At 53.7% G+C, this 21,064-nt stretch overlaps 2 protein-coding genes across 9 annotated transcripts in view; one reads left to right on the top strand and one right to left on the bottom strand.

Moving 5' to 3' along the window:
- Nucleotides 1-44: 44 nt before the first annotated feature.
- Nucleotides 45-10,841, bottom strand: CCDC40 (coiled-coil domain 40 molecular ruler complex subunit). 3 transcript variants are annotated; one of them, XM_065852751.2, is made up of 19 exons: nucleotides 10,716-10,841; nucleotides 10,422-10,547; nucleotides 9,626-9,751; nucleotides 9,061-9,246; nucleotides 8,465-8,548; nucleotides 8,165-8,384; nucleotides 7,785-7,942; nucleotides 6,890-7,012; nucleotides 6,412-6,533; nucleotides 5,452-5,695; nucleotides 5,161-5,343; nucleotides 4,012-4,257; nucleotides 3,048-3,261; nucleotides 2,376-2,545; nucleotides 2,161-2,252; nucleotides 1,914-2,034; nucleotides 1,069-1,257; nucleotides 693-851; nucleotides 45-426 (listed from the first exon to the last, which is right to left on the bottom strand). In XM_065852751.2, exons 2-19 carry the CDS (start codon nucleotides 10,518-10,520, stop codon nucleotides 181-183), a joined length of 2,982 nt encoding a protein of 993 aa, XP_065708823.1. In that variant the 5' UTR covers nucleotides 10,521-10,547; nucleotides 10,716-10,841; the 3' UTR covers nucleotides 45-180. The 3 variants fall into 3 exon arrangements, with proteins under 3 accessions (XP_065708823.1, XP_071672409.1, XP_065708824.1); XM_071816308.1 differs by lacking the exon at nucleotides 9,626-9,751; XM_065852752.2 differs by lacking the exons at nucleotides 45-426; nucleotides 693-851 and having other exon boundaries at nucleotides 1,072-1,186.
- Nucleotides 10,842-10,864: 23 nt separating this feature from the next.
- Nucleotides 10,865-21,064, top strand: part of TBC1D16 (TBC1 domain family member 16) — a 28,273-nt gene continuing 18,073 nt past the window's right edge. For 4 of the 6 annotated variants that reach the window (XM_065852623.2, XM_065852620.2, XM_071816312.1 and 1 more), the window contains exons 1-3: nucleotides 11,092-11,237; nucleotides 16,984-17,213; nucleotides 18,191-18,803. In XM_065852623.2, coding sequence (XP_065708695.1) covers nucleotides 17,042-17,213; nucleotides 18,191-18,803 — 785 coding nt within the window. In that variant the 5' untranslated portion in view covers nucleotides 11,092-11,237; nucleotides 16,984-17,041. Of the gene's footprint in view, nucleotides 10,942-11,091; nucleotides 11,238-16,983; nucleotides 17,214-17,240; nucleotides 17,786-18,190; nucleotides 18,804-21,064 lie in introns of those variants that run through there. The other 2 variants (XM_071816310.1, XM_071816311.1) reach the window with 2 other exon arrangements.

Genomic DNA, 21,064 nt, shown 5'->3' with positions numbered 1-21,064 from the left:
CGGAAACGGGGCTGTAAACACCAGCAAAAGCAAACACAAAAAAGTTACAATGCTAAATGTTTATTAAATATGACACCGCTTATTTTTAAATATTTATTCATGGACAAGGCCTGCAGTCTCCAGAAGAACAAAAATATATATATATATGTATTTTGTATATGTATTTTGCCTGTGCCTCTGTCAGGCTTCCTGCGAGCTGAGCCTGGACCCCAGGCACTGCCGGAGCCACTGCAGAGCCCTGTGGTGCTGAGGGTGCTCCTGCTGGACCCGGTGGACAATGGTGTCAATGGTGCGGAGCCGGTCCTGCAGTTTCTGCTGCTCGCCGCTCCAGGCCTGTTCCGTGCGGCACAGGGGGCTGTACTTCCCCTCCTTCAGCGCCTGCAGATGCTTCTGGCGGGACTGGTAGGCCACAATCTCCAAAAGGTTCTGAGAAAAGGAACAACGGAAATTGCTGCAACAGCAGACTGAGCACAGAAAAAAACAGGATTCGTGTCACAGGGACTATAACCGTTGCAGTGTGAGACGGAAGGGCTCCTTACGAAGGATGCTGCTCTGAAGCCCCCATTCTAACAGCAAAACAGCACCCCCATGTCACACCGTTCCACAGATCAGGGCAATGCCCACGTGCACAAGGCAGCCCTGGCCAGGACAGGCTCCACCGCTCGCCTGCTGCAGGAGGCAGACGCGCTCACCCATCGCTTCGTGTTCCGAAGACATTCTGTGTCCCAGTCCAGCCCGTCGGACTCCGCCTGCAGTCGGCACAGCTCTTGCTGCTTGGCCAACAGGGAGGCACTGAGGGCCGCGTGGGTGCTCTCCAGCTCCAGGATGGCTCTGTTGCAGTCCTCAGTGTTCTAGCAAATGGAAGAGAAGGAAATGGCAGATTCCGGTTCTTTAGTTCAACTGCATTCCCAGCTTCCCAGAACTTGTTTGTTTAACTACTATTTTTCCAAAGCGTGTCCCCTGTGCAGTGCTGCACCTGTGCAGGCGCAGGGCCTGTGTCCTGGCACGAGTGATGCTGCGGCAGACACAGGCTACGCGAACGCTCGCAGCCCTGCTGCACTTCCTCACCTGCTGGGTTTCGCTGATCTTCTTTCTCAGCTCCTGTTTCTTGTGCTGGAAGTCACTCTTGGAGATACGTTTCTTGTCCATTTTGGTCTGAGCCTCTCCACGAATCGCTATGGTCTCTCTACGAGAAACAGATGCCTCCATATCACGAATCATCTTCTCCTGCTGCTTCATCAGCTGGCCATAGCGCACCTGCCGTTCGCCAACATACAAAACAGGCTGGAAATAATGAACGGTTACGAATGGCATCTAATCAAAGTATTCTGTGTGACACTCCCCATCAACAGGAACCACACACACGTGAGCCCTGGCCGGGTTTGCTCCAAACCCAAACCCAGGTGCCCTGTGTGGACGTGGAAAGCAGAGGGCTGGCCTAGCAACTTGTCCAAAGTCATCTTCCAAATGCTGCACTGGAACTCACTGGCAACAGCAAAAGCAGGAGAGCAGAAGTAACCCGAGAACGAAGGGACAAGTTGCTTTGCCAGAAGACAGAAGATTTCCCTAACCCATAATTAAGATGGCACAATATTTAGCGATCAGCATTTCTTTGCTTATACATTTGGATCACAAAATAAGGTGGCGGACATACTACATTTTAAGTAGATTTCTTGGGTAGCTCTGGATTCTGCTGCAGCCAGTTCCACAGCAGGCACGAGGAACGCACCGTGCGTGTGCGCTGGGTGTATCTAACTCAACCTGCAGAGTGCTCAGATGTCCAGCACTGCCACGGCCTCGAATGCACCACTTCTGCAGCCCATTTCTCTTCTCCCGCCTTATGTTTCAGCAACTCCAAAGCCCAATACGTTGTGTGCAGCTTCCCCTCCTCAGTCTTCTTTCCAGTGACTTACTTGCATCCTGTGAATCTCTCTTCTCATGGCCTGGATTTCGCCCTCTCCCGTCTCAGAATCCATGGCCGCATGCATCTCTTTTGTCAGCTGGATCTTTTTCTCCCACAGCATGATTTGGTGCCTTCAACGACAGAAAGGGGAAGACTGAGAGCAACAGCGAGTTTGATGACTGGAGCAGAAAGGTGACATGGGCACATATTCAAGTCCGAAGGCTGTGGCACAAAACGAGAATCGATCTGGTACCTACTCTGCTTCCACCAGGCTGTTGAGGAGCCTTTCCTTGTCCTCAGCCAGCTGACTGTGCTTCTCCTGCAGCTCAAGGGATTCTTTTTCTGCTGCCTAGATTTGAGAAGCGTGAATCAATACAACGTCGTCAGACTGAGGAAGATTTACAGGATCACTATTTGCCTCCGATCCGCACGGGAGGCTGAGACCTGGAAATGAGATGTCCAGCCTCTGTACCTTGAGAGAGCGCATGAACTCGTTCTCTGTGATGATGTTGCCGCTTTGCAGCTCCTCAAAGCTGTTGTTGTTCTTGTGGATCAGCACATTCAGCTTTATCAAGTCATTTGACATGTGCCTCATGTGACGTTCCAGGTCCTTCTGTTCCTTTGTTTCCTGCTGAATTTCATCTGCAGGTGAACAGAAGAAAGTCTCAAGTTCCCAGGAGCTGGGCTGAGCTCAGGCAAGGTGTGGCAAACGGCGGGCACCGCGTGGGAGCCACCGTGTCCCACGTGCCCAGCCATCCTTCCACAAGGCCAAAAATCAAATAAGGCTTTAAAGGAGGCTATTGTGGAAAGGAGGTGGTTTTGGCCAAGGAAAGAACTATCATTTACCTACCAACTACTTGCAAACTTTAATTATGACGTGCAGCACATGACATGATCACTGAGGGTTCGACTGTGTCAGTTAAGACTGCAGAGTCGATCGTTATGGGAAACAACAAATGCAGACCAGCAGGAGGTGCCTGGCTCGCAGCCCCGAGAGCAGCACTGGGCTCACTTGTGTTATTGCTCACACAGCACCGAGGGCGTTCTCCGGCCAAGGGCAGGCACCACCTGTCTGTAAGCCTTTGCTCCTTTTTTTGTCCATTCACGGACGAACATTTTAAGTAAGAATTAGGGAATTACTTACTTTCAGTGCGGACTTTCTTCTGCTGCATTATTGTGAGCCGCTTCTTCAACAAGTCCAAAGAGGCTAATTGCTCTTCCCGTTCCTGCGTTAACTTCACCAGCTCTTTCTGCAGATTGAGCCAGTACTTCTGCAGCATCAGCAGCTCAGAATTGCATTCTTCTATCTCCTTGGTCAGCTTGTTGATCTCAATCTCCAGGGGTCCCAGTTCTTTCCCCTGCATGCGGACAAGGTTTGGGATGAGGCAGGCGGAAGCTGCTGGAGCACGTTTTTCAAGCGTCATGGCAGAAGGAGACACCTGCTGAACACTTCAACAACACTGTTATTTTGTCAGTTAGTTGCCTTCTGCCTCTATTTCCCATGGGCTGAATGAGACTAGTAATTCCTGACCTTCTGGGAACAAATGCAACAGAAGCCCCAAAATTTCTCAGGCTCTGTGGCAAAAGGGTCTCCTAAAGTCTCACAACAGGTACATCTGGGCACTCCGGAGTCTGTGCAGTGGGTGCCACAGTCCTCGTTCCACGTGGGTATCCACAAAGGCCTTACAGCCCACAGCGTTAGGGACCGATCTGGGAACCATCCGATGGCACCAACCACCAGGTGCCGTAAGTCGCTCTGCCCGTTCCATTCTGCCCAGGTCAGTCTCCGTATATTTTATAATGAGACCCTATTTACTCCCAGAGTATTGAGGTCATTGAACATTTCATCAGGGGGAGACAACTCCCTGCAGAATCTGTGCCAGGCACACCCTCGTTTCACAATTCCCCACTGCCAGCTCCTCTTCGCATGCACTAACAACTGTTTGAAAACAGAAACACCTACAGTAACTAATGCAGCTTTTAAATTGCAATACCGATGGCTGAAAGTTTTAACTCTCCAGCACTTGTGCAGTTACGTTTATCACGAGCATCTGCAGTCACCACGAAGAATTAAATCAAGTTTGGGATTGAACTGTAAAGGTACATACCCCCAGCTGGGAAAGAAGCATCTCCAGCCTCTTGTTGCACTGGATCACAACCGCCTGCTTGTTCTCGCTCAGGAGACGGCACTTGGCGATCTCGCTCTCGCTGCGGCTGATCAGATCGTGGACGGTTTTTAGTTCCTTGTCCAGCTCCCCAAGCGTTTTCTGCAGAATTGTCAGCCTGCCGCTGGTATGAGTTGCATTCAGAACGACCTGGGCGATATCATTCTCAACCTTGCAAAAATCCAGCTCCTTGGAAATAAACGGAGAGCAGATCAGTGACACCAGCAGCAACTCAATGATTTGTAATACCCACTTATCAAAGCACAGGAATCAGGGGCTTTTGATTCTACCCCCAGGTCTGCCCCACAAGCCATAAACAAGCTACTTACCCTCTCTGGACCTTTGCTTCTCCCTCTGGTGACAGCAGACAGAGGATTTACCTCTGCCATAAGGCTCTGAAAAGCACTAAGGAGCCGGAACAGCCCAGAAGCCTCCACCAGACCACACTCATCACTGCTGTGATTACCGGCCCTGCCCGGGTGCTCCAGTCACCTCGCTAACAGCAGGACACTATGATATTGCACCTTCTCCACGAGCCTGACAGCCGCATCCCTCACCTAACAACGACGCCGATACCAGGCTGAATCTCCTCGTTTTTCTATCTGCACCAGTTATATGCTCCCGAAGAGGAGAACTTGTCATGCCATGAAGAACCTGGGGGCTGGTCTGACTGTTCCATACTTGGAAACTGAGAGCAGAGCATGGCCGTACCACCTTCCGTGGTGTAGTACTGAGATACGTTAGTCTAACGTGGCGTACAGAACTACCACATAGCCACTGTCTTCCTCCAGAACATCAGAACTGTTAATACTTTGCAGTAAATAATCCCAGAATTCATCATTTTGCCACGTTTTTTTAAGGAAAGAATAGTATGTTATGTGTCAGGCCTTTTTGGCCCCAACTCCCTCATATAAACCAGACGCCTGCAATAAGATCACTGAAGAACTGAATTGGAGTTGCAAACTCAGCAGACCCTCAATTGCAGACGGACAAACCAGAGTGAAGGCGCTGACAAACACACTTGGGAACGCTGCTCCCGGCTGCGAGCGCGGCCTGGCTCCTCCCCTGCCCCCGGCGGAACGCACACCGTACCAGATCCGCTCTTCTCCTGCCAAGTTTTGCAGCCAGCTGCGAGAAGTGATTTGTGGCTTTGCTGGACATCATCTGCTCCTGAACCTTCTCTGTGATTTCATTCTCCAGCAGCTCTTTGGCATCCGTTGCTCTCTCTATATCCTTGCGGACGAACAGCAACTCACGCAGACGAGTAGCTTGATCCTAAGCGGTAGGGAAGACAGAGACAGGATCACTACAGCTGTTTGGGAAAGGGCAGTAAACACCTGTGTGCAGTTCCAAAGGATTCTTCTTCCACGTGACTCTTCTCACCATCTTGGTCCTGCTGAGAGCCTGCTCTGTCTCATGGAGAACACGAGCGTAGGTGCTCAATTCAACCTTCAGAGCCTCCTGCCTTGAAAGGCACCGGGCAATCAGCTTCTTGGTCGTCTTGGCATTGTTCTGTGAACGGCTCAGCATGGTGACGAGCAGCTCGTTCCTCTCCTCCTCCTTCCTGATTGACTTTCTACAGCCATTGATGTCCATTTCCAGGGTCTTCAGCTCATCCCTGTACTTGCTGGAGAGGCAAATAGGATGGAAAATCATCACAGGGATTGATTCACGTGCTTAACGGTCATCTACAAATCCCTCTTTTCAAATGTGAAGGAAGATCTTTATAAAGGCCAGTCTGCTGTGACAGTGCAGAGTCATCACAAGATGGATGGAGACATTAAGATTTAAAAGGAAAAGTATGTAGGGAAATTAATTCCTTCTTTCAGTCCTGTCCCCGCCCCCCATTCTTCCCAGGGTGCCACCGTACAAAAGCACATTGTGTGTTCTGGGGGAGTCGGTCAAGCTTCAAGACTGCGCACCAAACAAAAACTTCCTTTGGCAACAATAGGAAGGTTTTCCTGACGATTTCTAAAGGCATCACAAAATCCTGACCGAAAGCAACAGAGAAATCCTTCTTGCTGTCTAGGTCTTCGGGGTGGGAGATGTTGCAAAGGTGAAGGAACTCTTTTAAAGGAATAAAATACAAATAGAATAACTCTAAACAGCTTTTAAAGCCCCACACATTTCAGGGGAGAGGTGCGGTTTGGATAAAGAAAATAGAAACAAAGAACGGTGCTTCTTATCCTTTAACCTTATTATGTGCTTTAGAGCAGCAAACTTGTTCTGCCTGACATATCCTGCACACAGAGTAACAACCGTGCCAAAAGGACACTGCCCCGCTGGAAGCCTCCTGTGCAAACCATCCGAGCTCTCTCCCAGGGCTGCTTTCACATCTCCTACCTCAGCAGCTCCTGGGTGGCAATATAGGCCTCGTCTCTTTGCTTCATTCCAACCAAGCTGCTACTCCAGTTGTTCATCAGCCGCTTTTTCTCCACGTTAATAGCCTGCATCTCCATACAAGCCTGAGGAAGAGAGAATTGGGAGCCAGGATGAATCCACACCAGGCTGTAAAACCAAACTGATGTTACAATGCAATAGTCTGTCTTCTGTTCATAATATGCTGGGCAGGAACAGCTTCAATTGATATGTTTATTGTCACACCAGACCACAGAGCATAAGTCTAAAAAAAAATGCTGAGAAGGTGGGGGATGAAATTATTTACAGGCAATTCTTAAAGAAAAATAAAGTCTTAATTCCTGCAAACAGGAACAAACTGCACAACTCTGGCCTAGACTGCACCGACCAGGGAGCACGAGCCAAAGCGGCCGGTCCTTCCAGAGGGAAATGGTAACCAGAAGCAAAACAAGCAGCCTCCTACCTCATTGACTGCTTGCCGAGTTACTTTAGTGTCCTCTGCCTGGGCCACACACTGAGCTTCAACCAGGGCAATCTGCTCTTGTAGCTCGTAGGCTCTTCTTGTTAAGAGGTCTACTAGGAGATCCTGAAGAGTCAGCACCAAAGACCAGGGTGAGCAATACAATCTCAGTCTTAATCAACTATACTCTACAAGAACAACATAGGCTAGGAAAAGGATTAAATTAGAAACTGGATTAGATTTGATTCCTATTGAAACCTTGCCATCCATACACAAGTGACTTCTGAACATGACGACATTCAAGAGAATGAGAGCTTCTTTGCTGATTTTTTATTATTCCATTTGCAGTAGTAAATACGTCAGATCGGAAGCAGCATTTGTCCCCGTCAGCATGGATTATCTGTGCCACCCCTCCAGCAGCTGGCAATCTTAATACTTCGTGTTTTCAAATCCTTTGTTAAAAATTACCTAAACGCAGTAGATTGCCCCTGGCTGCAGTTCTGGTTCACAGGCTGCGTCCTGCTGCGGGCAGAGGGCAGCAGAGGGAGCTCCAGCACAAAGGCGGCTCCATTTCCAAAGTTCGCTTTTCATTGTGAAACTCGTTCTGACTCAGACTAAAACCCGAGACTCGAACATATGATCCTTCTTCACTACATAACTTTCTGTCCCCACACCCCCTTCGCTCGAGTGAAGAGTGATCTCTGTTACAAAACCCTTTGGGCAACACGTGCCACCAACCTGGAGGTGCGGATGCTTTGCAATTTCAGAAAAGCATGTGGGTATTTTTCAGTTGTTGGGAAAAGACATCCCCACACAACTTCCACATCCTCCAGGACTCACCACCAACTCTCATCTGTATTTGTTTATTTACTTTAAAGACAACGGTTGTACTGGATACCTGTTTCTTCTTTTCCACCTCAGCCTGGGCCTTCTCCGCCTCGGCCTTCCTCGCCGACAGTTTCATCAGTAAGATATTGTGGCGCATCTCCTCGTCCATATTCTGCGCGTAGAAGAGATGCAAGGCCAGCTTTTCAACCTGGGTCTGCATTGCAGAAACTGGGGAGGCGGGAGGAAAAATATTTACAGAGAGGTATGTTTGTAAGATGCACTTCAAACAGTGAAATTATGTCAACCAGGAATATCTGTCCAGCTTTTTAATGAGTGCATTATTCCTGATTAATTTTAATGTATTTTCAATTCAATGCTTGACTCCTATTCAAATTCACTTCGTCACGTAGTACTAGAATTGGGAAACACTGCAAGGGCTGCCTCAGTCACCTTTCTTGCGTTCATCATCTGTGTCCTGCCACGTTTTCTTGTAGGCGAGCCTGACGCCCTCCAGCTCCTCCTCCAGCCGCCGCCGCGCCGCGGCCGCCCGGGAGCAGCGCTCGTGGCCCTGGTGCAGGTCCGTCTGCAGCTGCGCCAGCTGCTGCTGCGCGCCGTACAGAACCACCCCCAGCTCTTCCCTCTGCGCGCTGCCCCGCTTCGTGGCCGTCCTCTGCAAACACAGCAGGAAGTCAGCGGACAGCCTGGACAGGGACGGGCTGCTGCGGGAGGCAAGGAAAGAATGCCGCATACCAGCTCACGGAGATCCAGGTTCACTTTTTCCATCTGCTTAGTCAGGTAATCCTTCAGGGCAGCCTGGAATCTTCTCATCAGAGGCTGTAAAGAAGTATGACGTTGATAAACTTTAACGCATTTGTATAAATAAATCATGAAGAAACCTTACTGCTCCTCCCACTATTCAATAAAACATCAATGTTTTCAGCCATAGGCACTTGCATTCTTTTAGCTACGCTCACTGCAACAAGTGAGAAGAGTTATACAGTAGGTGTTTCTTGATATCAGAAACTGACTGTGGACAATATTTGCAAGTCAGAAACATATTGGAAGAGGATCTGAGGACCCATCCGCTGGCTCTTGCTGCATGTAATTCTCCTTCAGGAGTACTGAAGAGTATCAGACTTGCCCACTACACCACTCACTCTGGAACGCTGAGGTAATATTGAGGGAGTAGACACATTCCAGAGTTACTATTTTTTTGCAAAAGCCACTTCTAAACATGTAGTTTTAGCATACAGCTAAGCCACTGCTTACAATTTACCTCACACGTTTTATACAAAGAAAAACAGCAAGTCTGCAAAGGAGAATGACAAGATTTGAGGACTTCTCACATGTTCTGGATCCAAGACAACCAGTTCTGTTTCTTCTACAGTTTCTTCACTTCTTCCGCTTGTTTCATGTTCCTCAGCCGCACGGGAGGCACCTCCTCTGTCTGCTGCTGCCTGCTCCATGGCACCCAGCTCAGGAGGACAACTGTCTAATCCCACTTTGTCCGAGAAAGTCTCAGGAGATTTTTCCTGAAACATAAAATCCATGACCTGAAGCAGCTTTTCAATTCTATTTGCCCTAAAAATCTGCTTATTTTTGTCACTGTGAGACATGAACAATGCAGACCAAGAATCAACAAGAGGGCCTTGTTCTAAAACCAGCAGACAGATCAACTGGCAAAGCTGTGTCACTCCCAATAAAATAAACTTTACACATGCACAGCTCAACGCAGGAACCTCTCCAGTTCTGTCAGAGGTTTTGCATAGTTTGTGCTTGCCCAATTCTTTATGTTCCAATTCTGACTGGTTTGTGTTTGCAGCAATAAAACTGCACCAGGAGAATTTGAAGTTACAACTCTGGGTCATGCATTCTGTGAATAAGATCATATATATCATCATAGGGTCTCACTTGTGCAGAACTAACAAACTGCTCCACGGCTCCAGCGGGTCCTGCTTCTGCTGGGGGAAGCGTCTCTCCCTGGGCCTCCGCAGGAACGGACTCTTCACTGCCACCCCCGCTCTCCATCTCTGCTGCCTGGCACACAACCCAGGGAAAAGCAGAACAGCAGCATCACAGCGGGCTGGGTACTTTGTTCCACGTTAATGCTGCGGTATTGCAACAACGGCTTTTTGCCACAGGGCACAGAAGGTTTCATTTAGGAGTTCAGTCTCATTCACAAAAACAGTCACCCAGGCAGCATTAAGGTAGTAAAGATCCTGACGGAAATTCTACATACCACTTTAAATTTCACATGTGTTTCTAGCTCACGTCTGTTTAAAAAAGGCCTTTGGGGATTTATTAAAGAAAGTCTTCCAGCTTGCACTACAAGTAGCCAAATTATTCTTTCTTTCTTTTTAGAGAGACACTGGGTTATGTCATATCACCATTTGCCAAATTCAAATATCATGCAGTACCAACATTAGAAGAAAACTTATCACCAGCAAACCTCAAAAAAAGAGCCTGAATATGTGCATGAGTGAAATGGGGACAACGTCCTTTTTGATGCGTCTACAGCAGAAATGCGCTAAGAGCTGGGTGAGAAACACCAAATCGTTGCTGATACACAGGACTGCAACTAAATTTACTTTCTGCAATAATTGCTCGCTTGTTTTACTTCTGGCTATTGAAACTGTAGCCACAAAGACGCCACTGTGTAAGGAACAGATGGGAACATGCTGCCCCGTGAGCATTCCAAATAAATCACCTCCATAGCAAGATGTGACGGAACTCGGACTATATTCTGCTCAGCGGAGCCGAATTCCACTCCAGATCCCTCTGCTGCGGCACCGGGGGCCTCCTCCATGGTGCTGGGGCTGCGGTTGGACTCTGCCTGCAACCGGAGCGGCCCGCGGGAGAGAGAGAGAGCGAGTGAGTGGTCGAGCGGCCCCGCGCCCGGTCCCGGGCCCCGCGCCCCGCCCGGGGAGGCCGGGCGGCACCGGGGGCGGCACCGGGAGCCGATCCCGGGCGGTTCCAGGCCGCGGCCCAGCCCCGCACTCACCCGCTGCCGGCCGCACCATCTTCCCGTTGCCAGGCGACGCGTCAACACCAGGTCACGTGAGCGCTGCGGGCCGCACCACCTCAGCCCGCGAGGGGGTACTCGGGCCGCACCACCTCAACCCGTGAGGGGGGGCCGGCTCGGGCCGCGCTACCTCGGGCCACTCTACCTCAGCCCGCCGCGAGGCTCGCGGCGTCCCGGCCGCCATGGCCCCGGTGCTGGGCAGCAGGTACCGGCGGCGGGAGCCGGGCGGGGCACGGTGTGTTGGGGGAACCCCTCTTTGCCCGTCCTTCGCGGAGGCAGCCCCGCCTGAGGAGGTTGCCGGGCTCCCCCGGGTCACGCGGGCGGGGTGGGCGGGTCCTCCGGACGGACACGCCCCTAGGCGGGGCGGGGCGGAGCGGAGCGGCGGTCCCGCGCAGGGCCCGGTGGGGGTGCGGAGGTCACCGGTTCGTGTCCCGCCCGGGGCTGGGCCGGGCCGTCCAGCCGCGGGAGCCGCCAGAAGTTTCCCCGGGCTCGTCGTTGCCGGTAAAAGCGGCGGGGCCGCGTGGGGCGCGTTGAGCGGTACCGCCGGCTCCGTGCGGCCGGGCCGGGGCCGTGCTCGGGGCTGCGGTGGGCGGCAGCGGCTCCCCCAGCCCACCCGGATCCACGGGCCGGTTGCCCGTCACCCGCGTGACTGTCACACGGGTTCGGGGCCGAGGTCCCCGGTGCCGCGTCCATGTTTGTATCCCGCTCTTTGTCTTCCCTCCCGCCCGCGTTGCCCGGAGGGGCCGGGGGCGGGCGCGGCGCTGCCGGTGCCCTCGGAGCCCCGGGCGGTCGGTGCGGGACCGGCTCGGAGGAGTAATTCTGAAACTCCGTGCTCTGCTGCTCTGGGTACCGCGTGGGGTATTTCAGGATTTTCCTCACTTTGGGGAAGGTGGTTTCTCAAATTACCCCAATATCTACCTCGGAGTTTGCCGAGTTGTGTTGTGAGCGGAGACGTGAAGATGGATGGTGGGGATCCTTGGCGATTATTTGATGTATGGCCTTGGGGCGCTCCGGGCAGGGCTCTGCGTTGATGTATTGCTCGCTGTGTTGCTGACACTGTAAAATAACTCCGTGTCTTCCCCTCCGAGGGCCACCCGTGCTTTCTGCTCTTGGACTGGTAGCTTGTTTTGCAAAGGTATTATGTTCTTGGTCGCTACTCTAAATAGGAAGTAATGTGATATCTGTTGTGTTCGGAAAAGGCTTTGCTGTTAGTTCATCAGTTCAGCTGTGAAACCAGGCTCCTGGGATTTTTTAACTGCTGCTATTTGGGGATCTGGTACCGTGAGCGTTATCAGGCCACAGCTACCGCACGCTGGAAGTGAAGCCGTGAAAGCGTTGCCTACCGCACGAGCACTGCGGTTCGGTAACGTGAAATGATGTGTAATCTTGGGATGGAGCGACATATGGCACAGACAAATTCTCGGCACTAAAGCGTGTGCTGCGATGTGACTTTTAGTGCTGAGGGGTGGGAAGCGTTTTGTTTGCTTTTCCTGCCTAAGCAGGTGTGGCCGGGAGCAGCATTTCACTGCCCTTTTTATCTCCGAGGCACAAACCTGCAGTATTTAGTCTGCTGTCCCTTTTTTACCTTCTCAGCTGAGATGCGTCTGGGTGAAGTGTGTTCCCCAGCTGGAGCTGGAGCTGTGCGGGTGCTGGGGTTTCAGCATCGCGGTGGCTCCTGGTTCCTGTGCCGCTGCCACGCGGGTGGGTCAGCGATGAAAGGCTTTTGGTGACCTACAGAATTCTCCCCATGAAATCGGAGGACTTGAGAATGGCTCCCCACGGTAAACTCTCTCTTCCTTGGTTTGGCTACTTCATCCTCGACACCTCCAGCTAATAGTTGGTAGTTTTGAAAGCGCTTTTTATTTTCCCCCTAACGCAGAGGTGCTGTGACACGAAAGGCTGTCACCAGGTTTCTCACGTGTACCCAGAGGAGTGTAGGTCGAGTGAGTGACCAGCTGGGGGGGCACAGCAGATCCCACCAGAGGACTGGAAGAGCTGCGTGTCCCATGTCCCCGGCTCCTGTTCTCTGTCCCCATCGCTCTGCGTCCCCGTGCTGGAGCTCCCAGCGCCGCAAACCCGGCATTTGCTCTTCCCAAGGGAAGGAGGACACGGGGGCTCCTGCAGTGTCCAGACCTCCCCAGTGCTGTGACTCTGGGAATATGTAAAATCAGATTTGAGTCATTAACAGCAAAATAGAAAAAAAGTCTGTTGCTTTTTTCATACTTAAGGCGTTTCATGCTTAAATTTGGTGCCGATGTTTGACAGCTCTTGTTTCTCCTCTGTGCCTAGACGTGCCATAGGTCTCATGTTTCGCACCAAGAGCCCTGTAGCTTTGCTTATTTTCTTTGTAAAGCGGTTAAACTCTTGCACAGCAAACTTTCCCCTGGAGCCCCAAGCCACACTGCCGGGCACTGTGCTCTGTGGTGTCACTTGTCCCCTGCAGCCCTCCCCAAAGCTGTCGGACGCCTCTGTGGGCTCAGCTGCTCTGAGAGATGCCTCGTTGCCCTGTGTGTTCACAGCCCGCCCCGGTGCCTGTGTGTGCCCGGGCCTGGGCTCCCTCCCGCAGAACACGGGGATCTGTGCCACCGGAGGCAGCGCCATTTGGTCCAGCAGCGCCTGCCAAGGTGAGGGCGCGATCTGCCAAGCCAAACAGGATTCAGTTGTTTACGGGTTGGTGAGAAGGGGACGGGCGTTTGGAAGGGAAGCGAGCAGCCGGGGTTGTTTGAGATGCCGCTGGCTGGAACTGGCCGGGTTCCGCGAGGAGGCTCCGGGGTGAGCGCAGGAGTTGGCTCCCAGCGCGGTCCTGAGCCTCGTGTAGCTGAGAAGCGCTGGCATCGACTGGAGAGCAGCCAGGGCTGCACGAACACACCCGGTAGCTGTGGCAGAGACTTTCAGTGGCGACAGTTGATGTGTGAGAGAAGAAAATGTATGTGTGCTTAATAAATACTGGCACTCACTGAGAGCTTATCAGCTAATTCAGTGCTTCAGCTTCTGGAGAGCTGGGTTGTCTCTGCTGCGTTGAAAAGAAGCCCTTCAGATCAGGGGATAAATAGAAAATTAATATGAAAAACACAGGGGTTTTTGAATGGTGCTGATTTAACCCTGCCTTGGTTGTGGGATGGTTCTGCCTGCCCTCCGGAGCCCACGCAGGGGGCAGCAGCGATGCCTCCATGTCCTGGCAACCAGGACTGCTCAGAAAAGGGCTGGGAACAGAGCAAACCCTGCAGACCTGCTCCTTCTGTTATTCACTGGTTTGCGTTGCACGGACTCCTCTCTCTGGGAAGGAGTGGCACACTCACAAGCTGCATTTCGGGGGTTTGGCTGGTATGAGCAGGCTGGATGACCCTCAGAGCTCCAGTCCGTCGTCTGCTCCCAGCTGGGCCTGGCTGCCTGTTTCTGCAGCCGCTGAACCGCCGGCGATGCCAACGGCCCCTCCGGAGCCTGTTCCGGTACCTGCTGCTGAAGGACTGACCCGGCTGGTCCTCCCTCGGCCCATGGCGCTGCTGCTGCTCCGGTCCCGCGCAGGAGCTCTTCCTTCCCTTGCCAGTGGCGATTCACACGTGTGAAGACTTTGTCTCGGCGATCTCTTTCCTTTCCCCAGGTCGCTCTTGTCCTCTCCCTGAAACTGTCCAGTGACTTGCATCTGTTCTTCAATGCTGCAGGCAAAGCTACACAGAATTCCCCAGCCCGTGGTAGCAGTGAAATCCATTTGAGGCTTGCCGATGGCTTTTATATATTGCAGTATATTTGGCTGTTTGCTGCGTTGTAGCGAACCCTGATTTCTGACGCGTAGCTCTTCCGCAAGACAAATGCAACAGCCCGCGTTTCTGTGCTGGCAGGACGTGGCGTTCTTCACCTCCTCTCCTGGCTGTTCCACGCGTGCGTCCCTGCAGCGCCGTCCGCCTGCGCGGCACGGGGGCAGCCGCTGTTCTGCACCATCAAAGTGACACTTCCCTTTAAATTCCTCCTGCTTTCCAGGGAGCAGCTTTTGATGTGTGACCTGTTGCTTTGTTCTTTCTGTGCTAGGTAAAAGCTAATTAAACGCTGCCTCTGTTGGCAGAGAAGTCCCGCACCTCGCCCGCGCTCCCGAGAGCCCGCGGAGCTGCGGTGGGACGGCACGCCGGGTCCTGTTCAATACGCGCGTCCCGTCCGCTGTCCTCGGCAGGGAAAGCTCGCTGGTGTTGGCTGAGGAAGCAATCCCAGCCACTCGGTGCCACCGTCCCCCTTTGCATGTGCAGGTTCAGGGTTTTAGAGCTCTGAGGAAAAGCTGCCGCAGCCCGGCCATCCCCACCTGGTGTTGGTCGCGGCAGCCCCGGGCACGGCTGAGCAGCCTGTGCATGCTGGGGTCCCTCTGTGTGCCGGGGCCCAGGGGCTCTGCTGCCGTAGAGGTGGCTCCACGTCACCGCTTCGCGCTCCCTCAGCGCCGCGGTGAAACGCGGCGCTGGAACTTGGTGACGGGGAGGAGGAATCGCAGCGGAGTTCGCTGTGTTCTTGCGGGGTGCAATGAGAGGAAAGGTGACTTGCTCTTTAAATCTGGTTTTCTCCAAGATGTCACCCAGAGCCTGAAACGGTACCGGGCTTTTGATGATCCAGACAGGAATGAGCTTATGGCTCCCTTGGTGTTTGTTTTTGGGGGCTGAGATGTGAAGATGGGTGTTGTGTTTGGTGCTGGAAGGAGACCTGGGCGCGAAGGGCTTGCAGAGGAATTCCCTTACCCTAAAGCCTTGTTGGGCACAGCCCATAGCAGCGCCGAGGCCTCTCCATGGAGCTCCAGCACAGACTGAAACACAGAAACTGCTTGTGCTGTGATTCAAGCTGGCAAATCTAGCGATTGCCAGTTAAACCAATAGCTTGTCCTTTAATGAAGGCTCTGTCAGCTCCTTGGCAGTCTCGTTTGCAGTCCTGGGTATGTACGAATCTGTCAGAAGCAGGACAGCAGGATTCACTCCGCTCTTGGGAGGCGCTGCTTTCCGTCTGCCCTCTGCCTGGAGATACCGCTAAACTGTTTGAAGAAATGGGAGCTCTCCGCCGTTTATCGATGCTGGCTTAGGCCTCTCGGTGTTTCCTGCGCGCGGTGCCCCTGCAGGACGAGTCAGGGCCCGTCTGCGTGCCGCTCGGCTCCTGCCCCGCCGTGCGCGGATGGGCACGAGCAGCACGCTGTGCTGGTCCCTCCGTGCTGTCCCCGACCCCGCACGGCGGTGGCGCGTGGTGCGTGCCAGGTCAGGCCGGCCTGCTCACGGCAAGCGAGGGCGCGTAAATACGGAGGAACAAAAGGAGATGTGTCCTGCCCTCGTGTGCTTTTGGCAGAACAGGAGCTGCCGTGCTTGGTCCGCTGCCCGGCGGGGCAGCGCGGGTAGCGCCTGGGGTGCGCTGGGCTCTCGCTGGGATCGCTTTGTGCCAGACCCACCGGCGGCTCCAGCACATCAACGCCTCTCCCTGCGCTGCCTGCTCAGCCGTTCGTAGCTCGGGTGACCCCCCGGACCCGCTCCTCCCGACAGCCCCGCTGCGGAGCGCGCCTGGGGACTCGGCTTACCCGCTGTGCAGTGGGGGGCCGGACCCCGCGGTCGCCTGTCGGGAGGTGAAGGGTTTGCTGGAGCCGGCGTGCGATCCGCTGCTGTTGCAGTCTGCCCGCTCTGCTGAACGGGGCGTGCTTGCCGCTTACCTTTGAAAAGCTCTATTTAACCATCAGTGCTTGAAAACAAAACATAACCGTAACCCCAAAGCCTCCAATGCACAGCAAAATTGGTAAGCACGAGACAAACTTGGTTTTATCCATGGGTTTTTTTTGAAGATCAGCGGTTACTGTGGATGAAGCAGCAGCCCCTTGTTTAATGTCGCGGTCTCAGCAGTTTTCTGTGCCGAAGGAATCCTCCCGGCTCCGCTCTGGCTCTTTGACATCCCAGGACAGCGATACATCAGGCAGCTCGGCATCGCTGAGCTATTCCCTTAATGGGCAATTTCAGTGACAAGCATTACTTTTCTGTTTCCTCCCCACAGCTACTATTAAAATGCGGGGGTTTTGCTGCCTTTGTATTTCCTTATTGCAGAGAAAAATGTCCTGGGATCCTGTACTTCAGCGTCTCTAAAAGGTAGAGGTGCCGTTACGGATCCGGAGCGTGTGGAGGCTCTCGCTGGAGCCGCAGGGTGCATGCGGCAGCTGCTGGGAGAGCTCTTCCTCCCCAGCTGGGGAGGGCCCGTGCGGTGCCCTAGTGCTCTTCTAACACTGCCCTTTCCTCCTGCTTGGCAGCTCTCCTGGCCGTGGCTCCTGATGAAAGCTGGCGGATAATGGACACGCTTCCTCGGCGATGTCTCTGGGGCGACTCCTCCGACGCGCCTCTTCCAAAGCTTCCGACCTGCTGACCTTGGCCCCCGGCGGCAGCTCGCCCCCCGCGCTGGGCGGGGAGATCCTCTACTCCAAGAACAATGTGTGCGTCCACCCCCCCGCGCTGCCGCCGGCCGCCGGCGAGCACCATCCAGGTGACCCCGCTCGCTCCTTGTCTCCCTGCTGGGCTGTGCGTTTGGATCAGGTTCTACACTTGGGCTCTAAAGAAGGAAGAGGTGCCGGTGGAGGGCGGGACTAAGGAAAACTGCCCAAACTGATCCATCAGCTCTGCTTTTAGTGGGAAAATGGATGATATTTCTCTTCTGGTGTAGCTAAGTCCCTTTGTATTGCCAGGAGATGGACGTTTGTTGTTTGAGAACATGAACTTCCGTTGCTCTTTCCAATATGTGTATTGTTCAGGAGAGCCAAGTGTCATCGTGTAACTGCCATTGCTAGAGTGGCCTCAACCACTGTTGGTAAAGGGAAAAGAGAGAAAACCTGATTATGGTTGCGTGCGCTGGAGTAAATGAAGATAAATACTGCCCTGTCCCTTTATTCTCGTCCGTTACTGCGCTCTTTCATGTTTTCATCAAAGAGCTGTGGCCACTGCCGCGGCTTCACAAAACTCTGTTCTGTGGACGCTGACCCACGCTTCCCTCCGTGTGTGTGCACCACTTTCTTTTCTCTTGCCTTTGTAGGAGAATTGCAGCCCTTTAGCTGCACTAAGGTGAATATTCTTGAGAAAGAAATGTTTAGCTGGCACTTGAAATTGTTTAACTAACAAGCAATACGAGTTTTTCATGTGGCAGCATATTTCAGAATTTACTCCTGGTTAGTAATCCATTGAGGAAGCTGAAGTATTTGCATGTCCTTTCTGTGTCCGCTTAGGCCAGAGGCAGTTTTACGCTATTCAAAAGCCATCTGCAGGCTTGAAATTGTTGATAAATACTGAATGATGCTGAGCACTCCACAATTCATTTTGCAGAATCCTCTCCTGGTAAATGAGAGTGTTTGTTTTGCCCATGTGCAGTGGTGGCGAAGCGGAGCGAGACGGGGAAGGGCAAGTTTCAGGCTCATGCAGCCTCCTAAGAATCAATGTGTCGTAACCGCTTGCTCCTTTGCTCTCCCGAAGGCTACTTGTGCTTGTACATGGAGAAGGACGAGCTGCTCGGAACCACGCTCATCCTGGCCTGGGTGCCGAACTCCCGCATTCAGCGCCAGGATGAAGAGGCGCTGCGCTACGTCACCCCCGAGAGCTCCCCGGTGCGCAAAGCTCCCCGCAAACGCGGCCGCCACGCTCAGGGCTTCGGCGTCGGCCGCCAGCCCTCCCCCCCCGAGCAGAAGGGACGGGACATCCTGGCCGCGTCGCAGCCCGTGAAGGATGCGGCCGACGTTAGCTTGCCCTCTTGGGAAGGGGAGAAGCTGTCCCAGGGCTGCCCTGCGGCAGACGGCCCCCGGCGCTCCCCCCAGCCCGCCCGCAGCGACTCAGGGATCCTCTCGACAATCAGCTCTCAGGAGGAGCAGATCAGGTCGGAGCTGTCGGCGGAGGGGCCGCAGGACGGTCTGGACTGCAGGCCGGCGCCGGGGGAGGACGAGGGCTCCCTGGAGCTGTCTGCCGACGACGTGAGCAGGGACAGCACCCTGGACTCCGATTCCGATGCCTTCTCTTCCCCCTTCTGCCTCTCCCCCATTAGCGAAGCCCTCGGGAAGAGCAGCAGCTCCGTGTTTCTGGATAACGAAGGCAGGTGAGTGCAGCCTCTGCTCTAGTCACTGGGTGAATAACTGGGGCTGCTGGTTGCTGAACTTGGAGATGCTCAAGGAAATTGGGAAGCATCACAGTGGCATTGAGCTGAAAATCCTGTCTTGCTTCAGACACCTGTGTAACTTACAGGAAATTGTCTGCTGGCCAGTCCTGCTTCTGCTCAGTGAACCCTGGCCCCAGACCTGTTGCATTTAGTCTTCCAGGTGAGCTGTTGTGAGCCCTGGAAGCAGCATGACTAAACTGAAAAGGTCCCTGGTTGGTTTCATCGGCTCCGTTGAGGAGCTGTGCGAGTTACTTCTTGTGGAGAGCCACATCAAAGCGTGTCTGGCTTCCCCGAGCCGCGGGTGCCCCTCTGCCAGCCACCTGGTGATGTGAAGTCTGCTTGGATCAGCTCGTTTTGCTGGCGCTCAGAGCGGGGTCCCACTTAAAACACAGAAATATTAATGGTTGCGTGTCCAACCTGGAGATTTAGTCAGCGCCGGTGTACCAATGTCAATGGCAGTGCCTGGGGAAGGAGGGCACCTTGGCGGAGCGATGGTGACCAGGCACCTGCGTCGCTCCCCCGTGGATTCGCGGTGTTCCTGGCTTTCTGCTCCATGCACTGGGTCCCTCGCTCCCAGGGGGCAGGACGGGTGTGCTGTGTTCATCAAGCACCATGGCGCTGGTTTTAAGGATATGGCTCAGCTTTGAAACTATGCCTGACATTAGGAAAAACTGGTTGTGCTTTGTGCGTGTCAGCAATGTACAGACTGCAGTAGGGCTTGGTAGTTCAGGTGATTTGACTTCTTCTTTTATGGACTCATCTCAAGCCCAGAGAATCCCAGTAAGAGCAAGGTTTATGAAAGAAGTGTTCGAATTGATTCAGCTCTCTCTGGATATTTTAAAACATTTCAGTGCGGTGGGCTCAGCCGAGATGGGGCGGGAGAGGCTCTGCAGCGGCCGCATGGGCAGAGCTTTGGGCAGCCCCGTGCCCAGGCCAGCGTGGCTGTTCCATCCCGTCCCATCCCGCGGCAAAGCCACTGTCACCACAGACGTTCCCCCCGTGGCACTGTGAGCAGCAGTGTCCAGAAGAGGGCTACGGAGCCGGTGAAGGCTTTGGAGAGGAAGCCGTATGAGTGGCTAAGGTACCTTGGTTTGTTCAGCCTGGGGGAGCCTGAGACCATCCTGTCCCGTCCCGTCCCATCCTGTCCCGTCCCGTCCCATCCTGTCCCGTCCCGTCCCATCCCGTCCCGTCCCGTCCCGTCCCGCTGCATTGCTGCTCTGGTTGCACAAGGACACTGCGCAGCTGCCGTGGGGTGCCCAGGATGGGCCTTTGGTTTCCAGATTGCGTTCAACATCAGTTTGACTGTGTCCCTTTTACCTCTCTAAATATGATGTCTGACAGTCTTTTTTGAGAACTTTTAATAGGAATGTAGACAGCTTTGGAAACTACAGAAATATAATGAAACGTACCTTGAAAACGCTTGAGAGAGGCCTTTTCATTATAGAAACATCATTCCTAACGAGTGTGTTTGGGGCTCTGCAAGTGGGCAAGCAGCTTTGTGGTTTAACTGTTTTACAACACTTAGCTCTGAGCTGCTGACGGTGTCGGGGAGGAAGGAAATGCCGTTTGTTGCATCTTCACTACCTTGTTTCTGAATCCCTGCGGCGTCTCCCTGCTGTTCTGCAACCCAACTCAGGCGAGCCCTCTGCCGGCTTTGCTCGGGGTCCCGGCAGCTCCAGCAGCGCTGGGCCTGGCTTTGCGAGCGCAGCTCCTGGGCCTGGCTTTGCGAGCACTGCTCCTGGGCCTGGCTGTGCTGGGCCTGGCTTTGCGAGCACTGCTCCTGGGCCTGGCTTTGTGAGCGCAGCTCCTGGGCCTGGCTTTGCGAGCACTGCTCCTGGGCCTGGCTTTGCGAGCACTGCTCCTGGGCCTGGCTTTGTGAGCGCAGCTCCTGGGCCTGGCTTTGTGAGCGCAGCTCCTGGGCCTGGCTTTGCGAGCACTGCTCCTGGGCCTGGCTTTGTGAGCGCAGCTCCTGGGCCTGGCAGGCTGTTCTTTAACTCCTCTGGCACCAGTCTAGGAGCCTCGTACAGTGTGCAGCGCTCCTAATTTGCAGCAGATTAATAAAACAGACCTTTCATTGTTGGGGACTTCAGCCTTGAAGGGCTTTTGTCCACTGCGTCCATTTTCTTATGCCGACTTGTTCTTCCCCATCGAGCCTCCTCGCGTGATATCTGCAGGATCTTACAAACTGTGTGTGTCAGAGG

The sequence above is a fragment of the Patagioenas fasciata genome, chromosome 18 (genome assembly GCF_037038585.1).
Source record: "Patagioenas fasciata isolate bPatFas1 chromosome 18, bPatFas1.hap1, whole genome shotgun sequence".
Taxonomy (NCBI): Eukaryota; Metazoa; Chordata; class Aves; order Columbiformes; family Columbidae; genus Patagioenas; species Patagioenas fasciata.
Note: the sequence above shows the minus strand (reverse complement) of the source record. Positions and strands in the feature narration are given on the sequence as shown.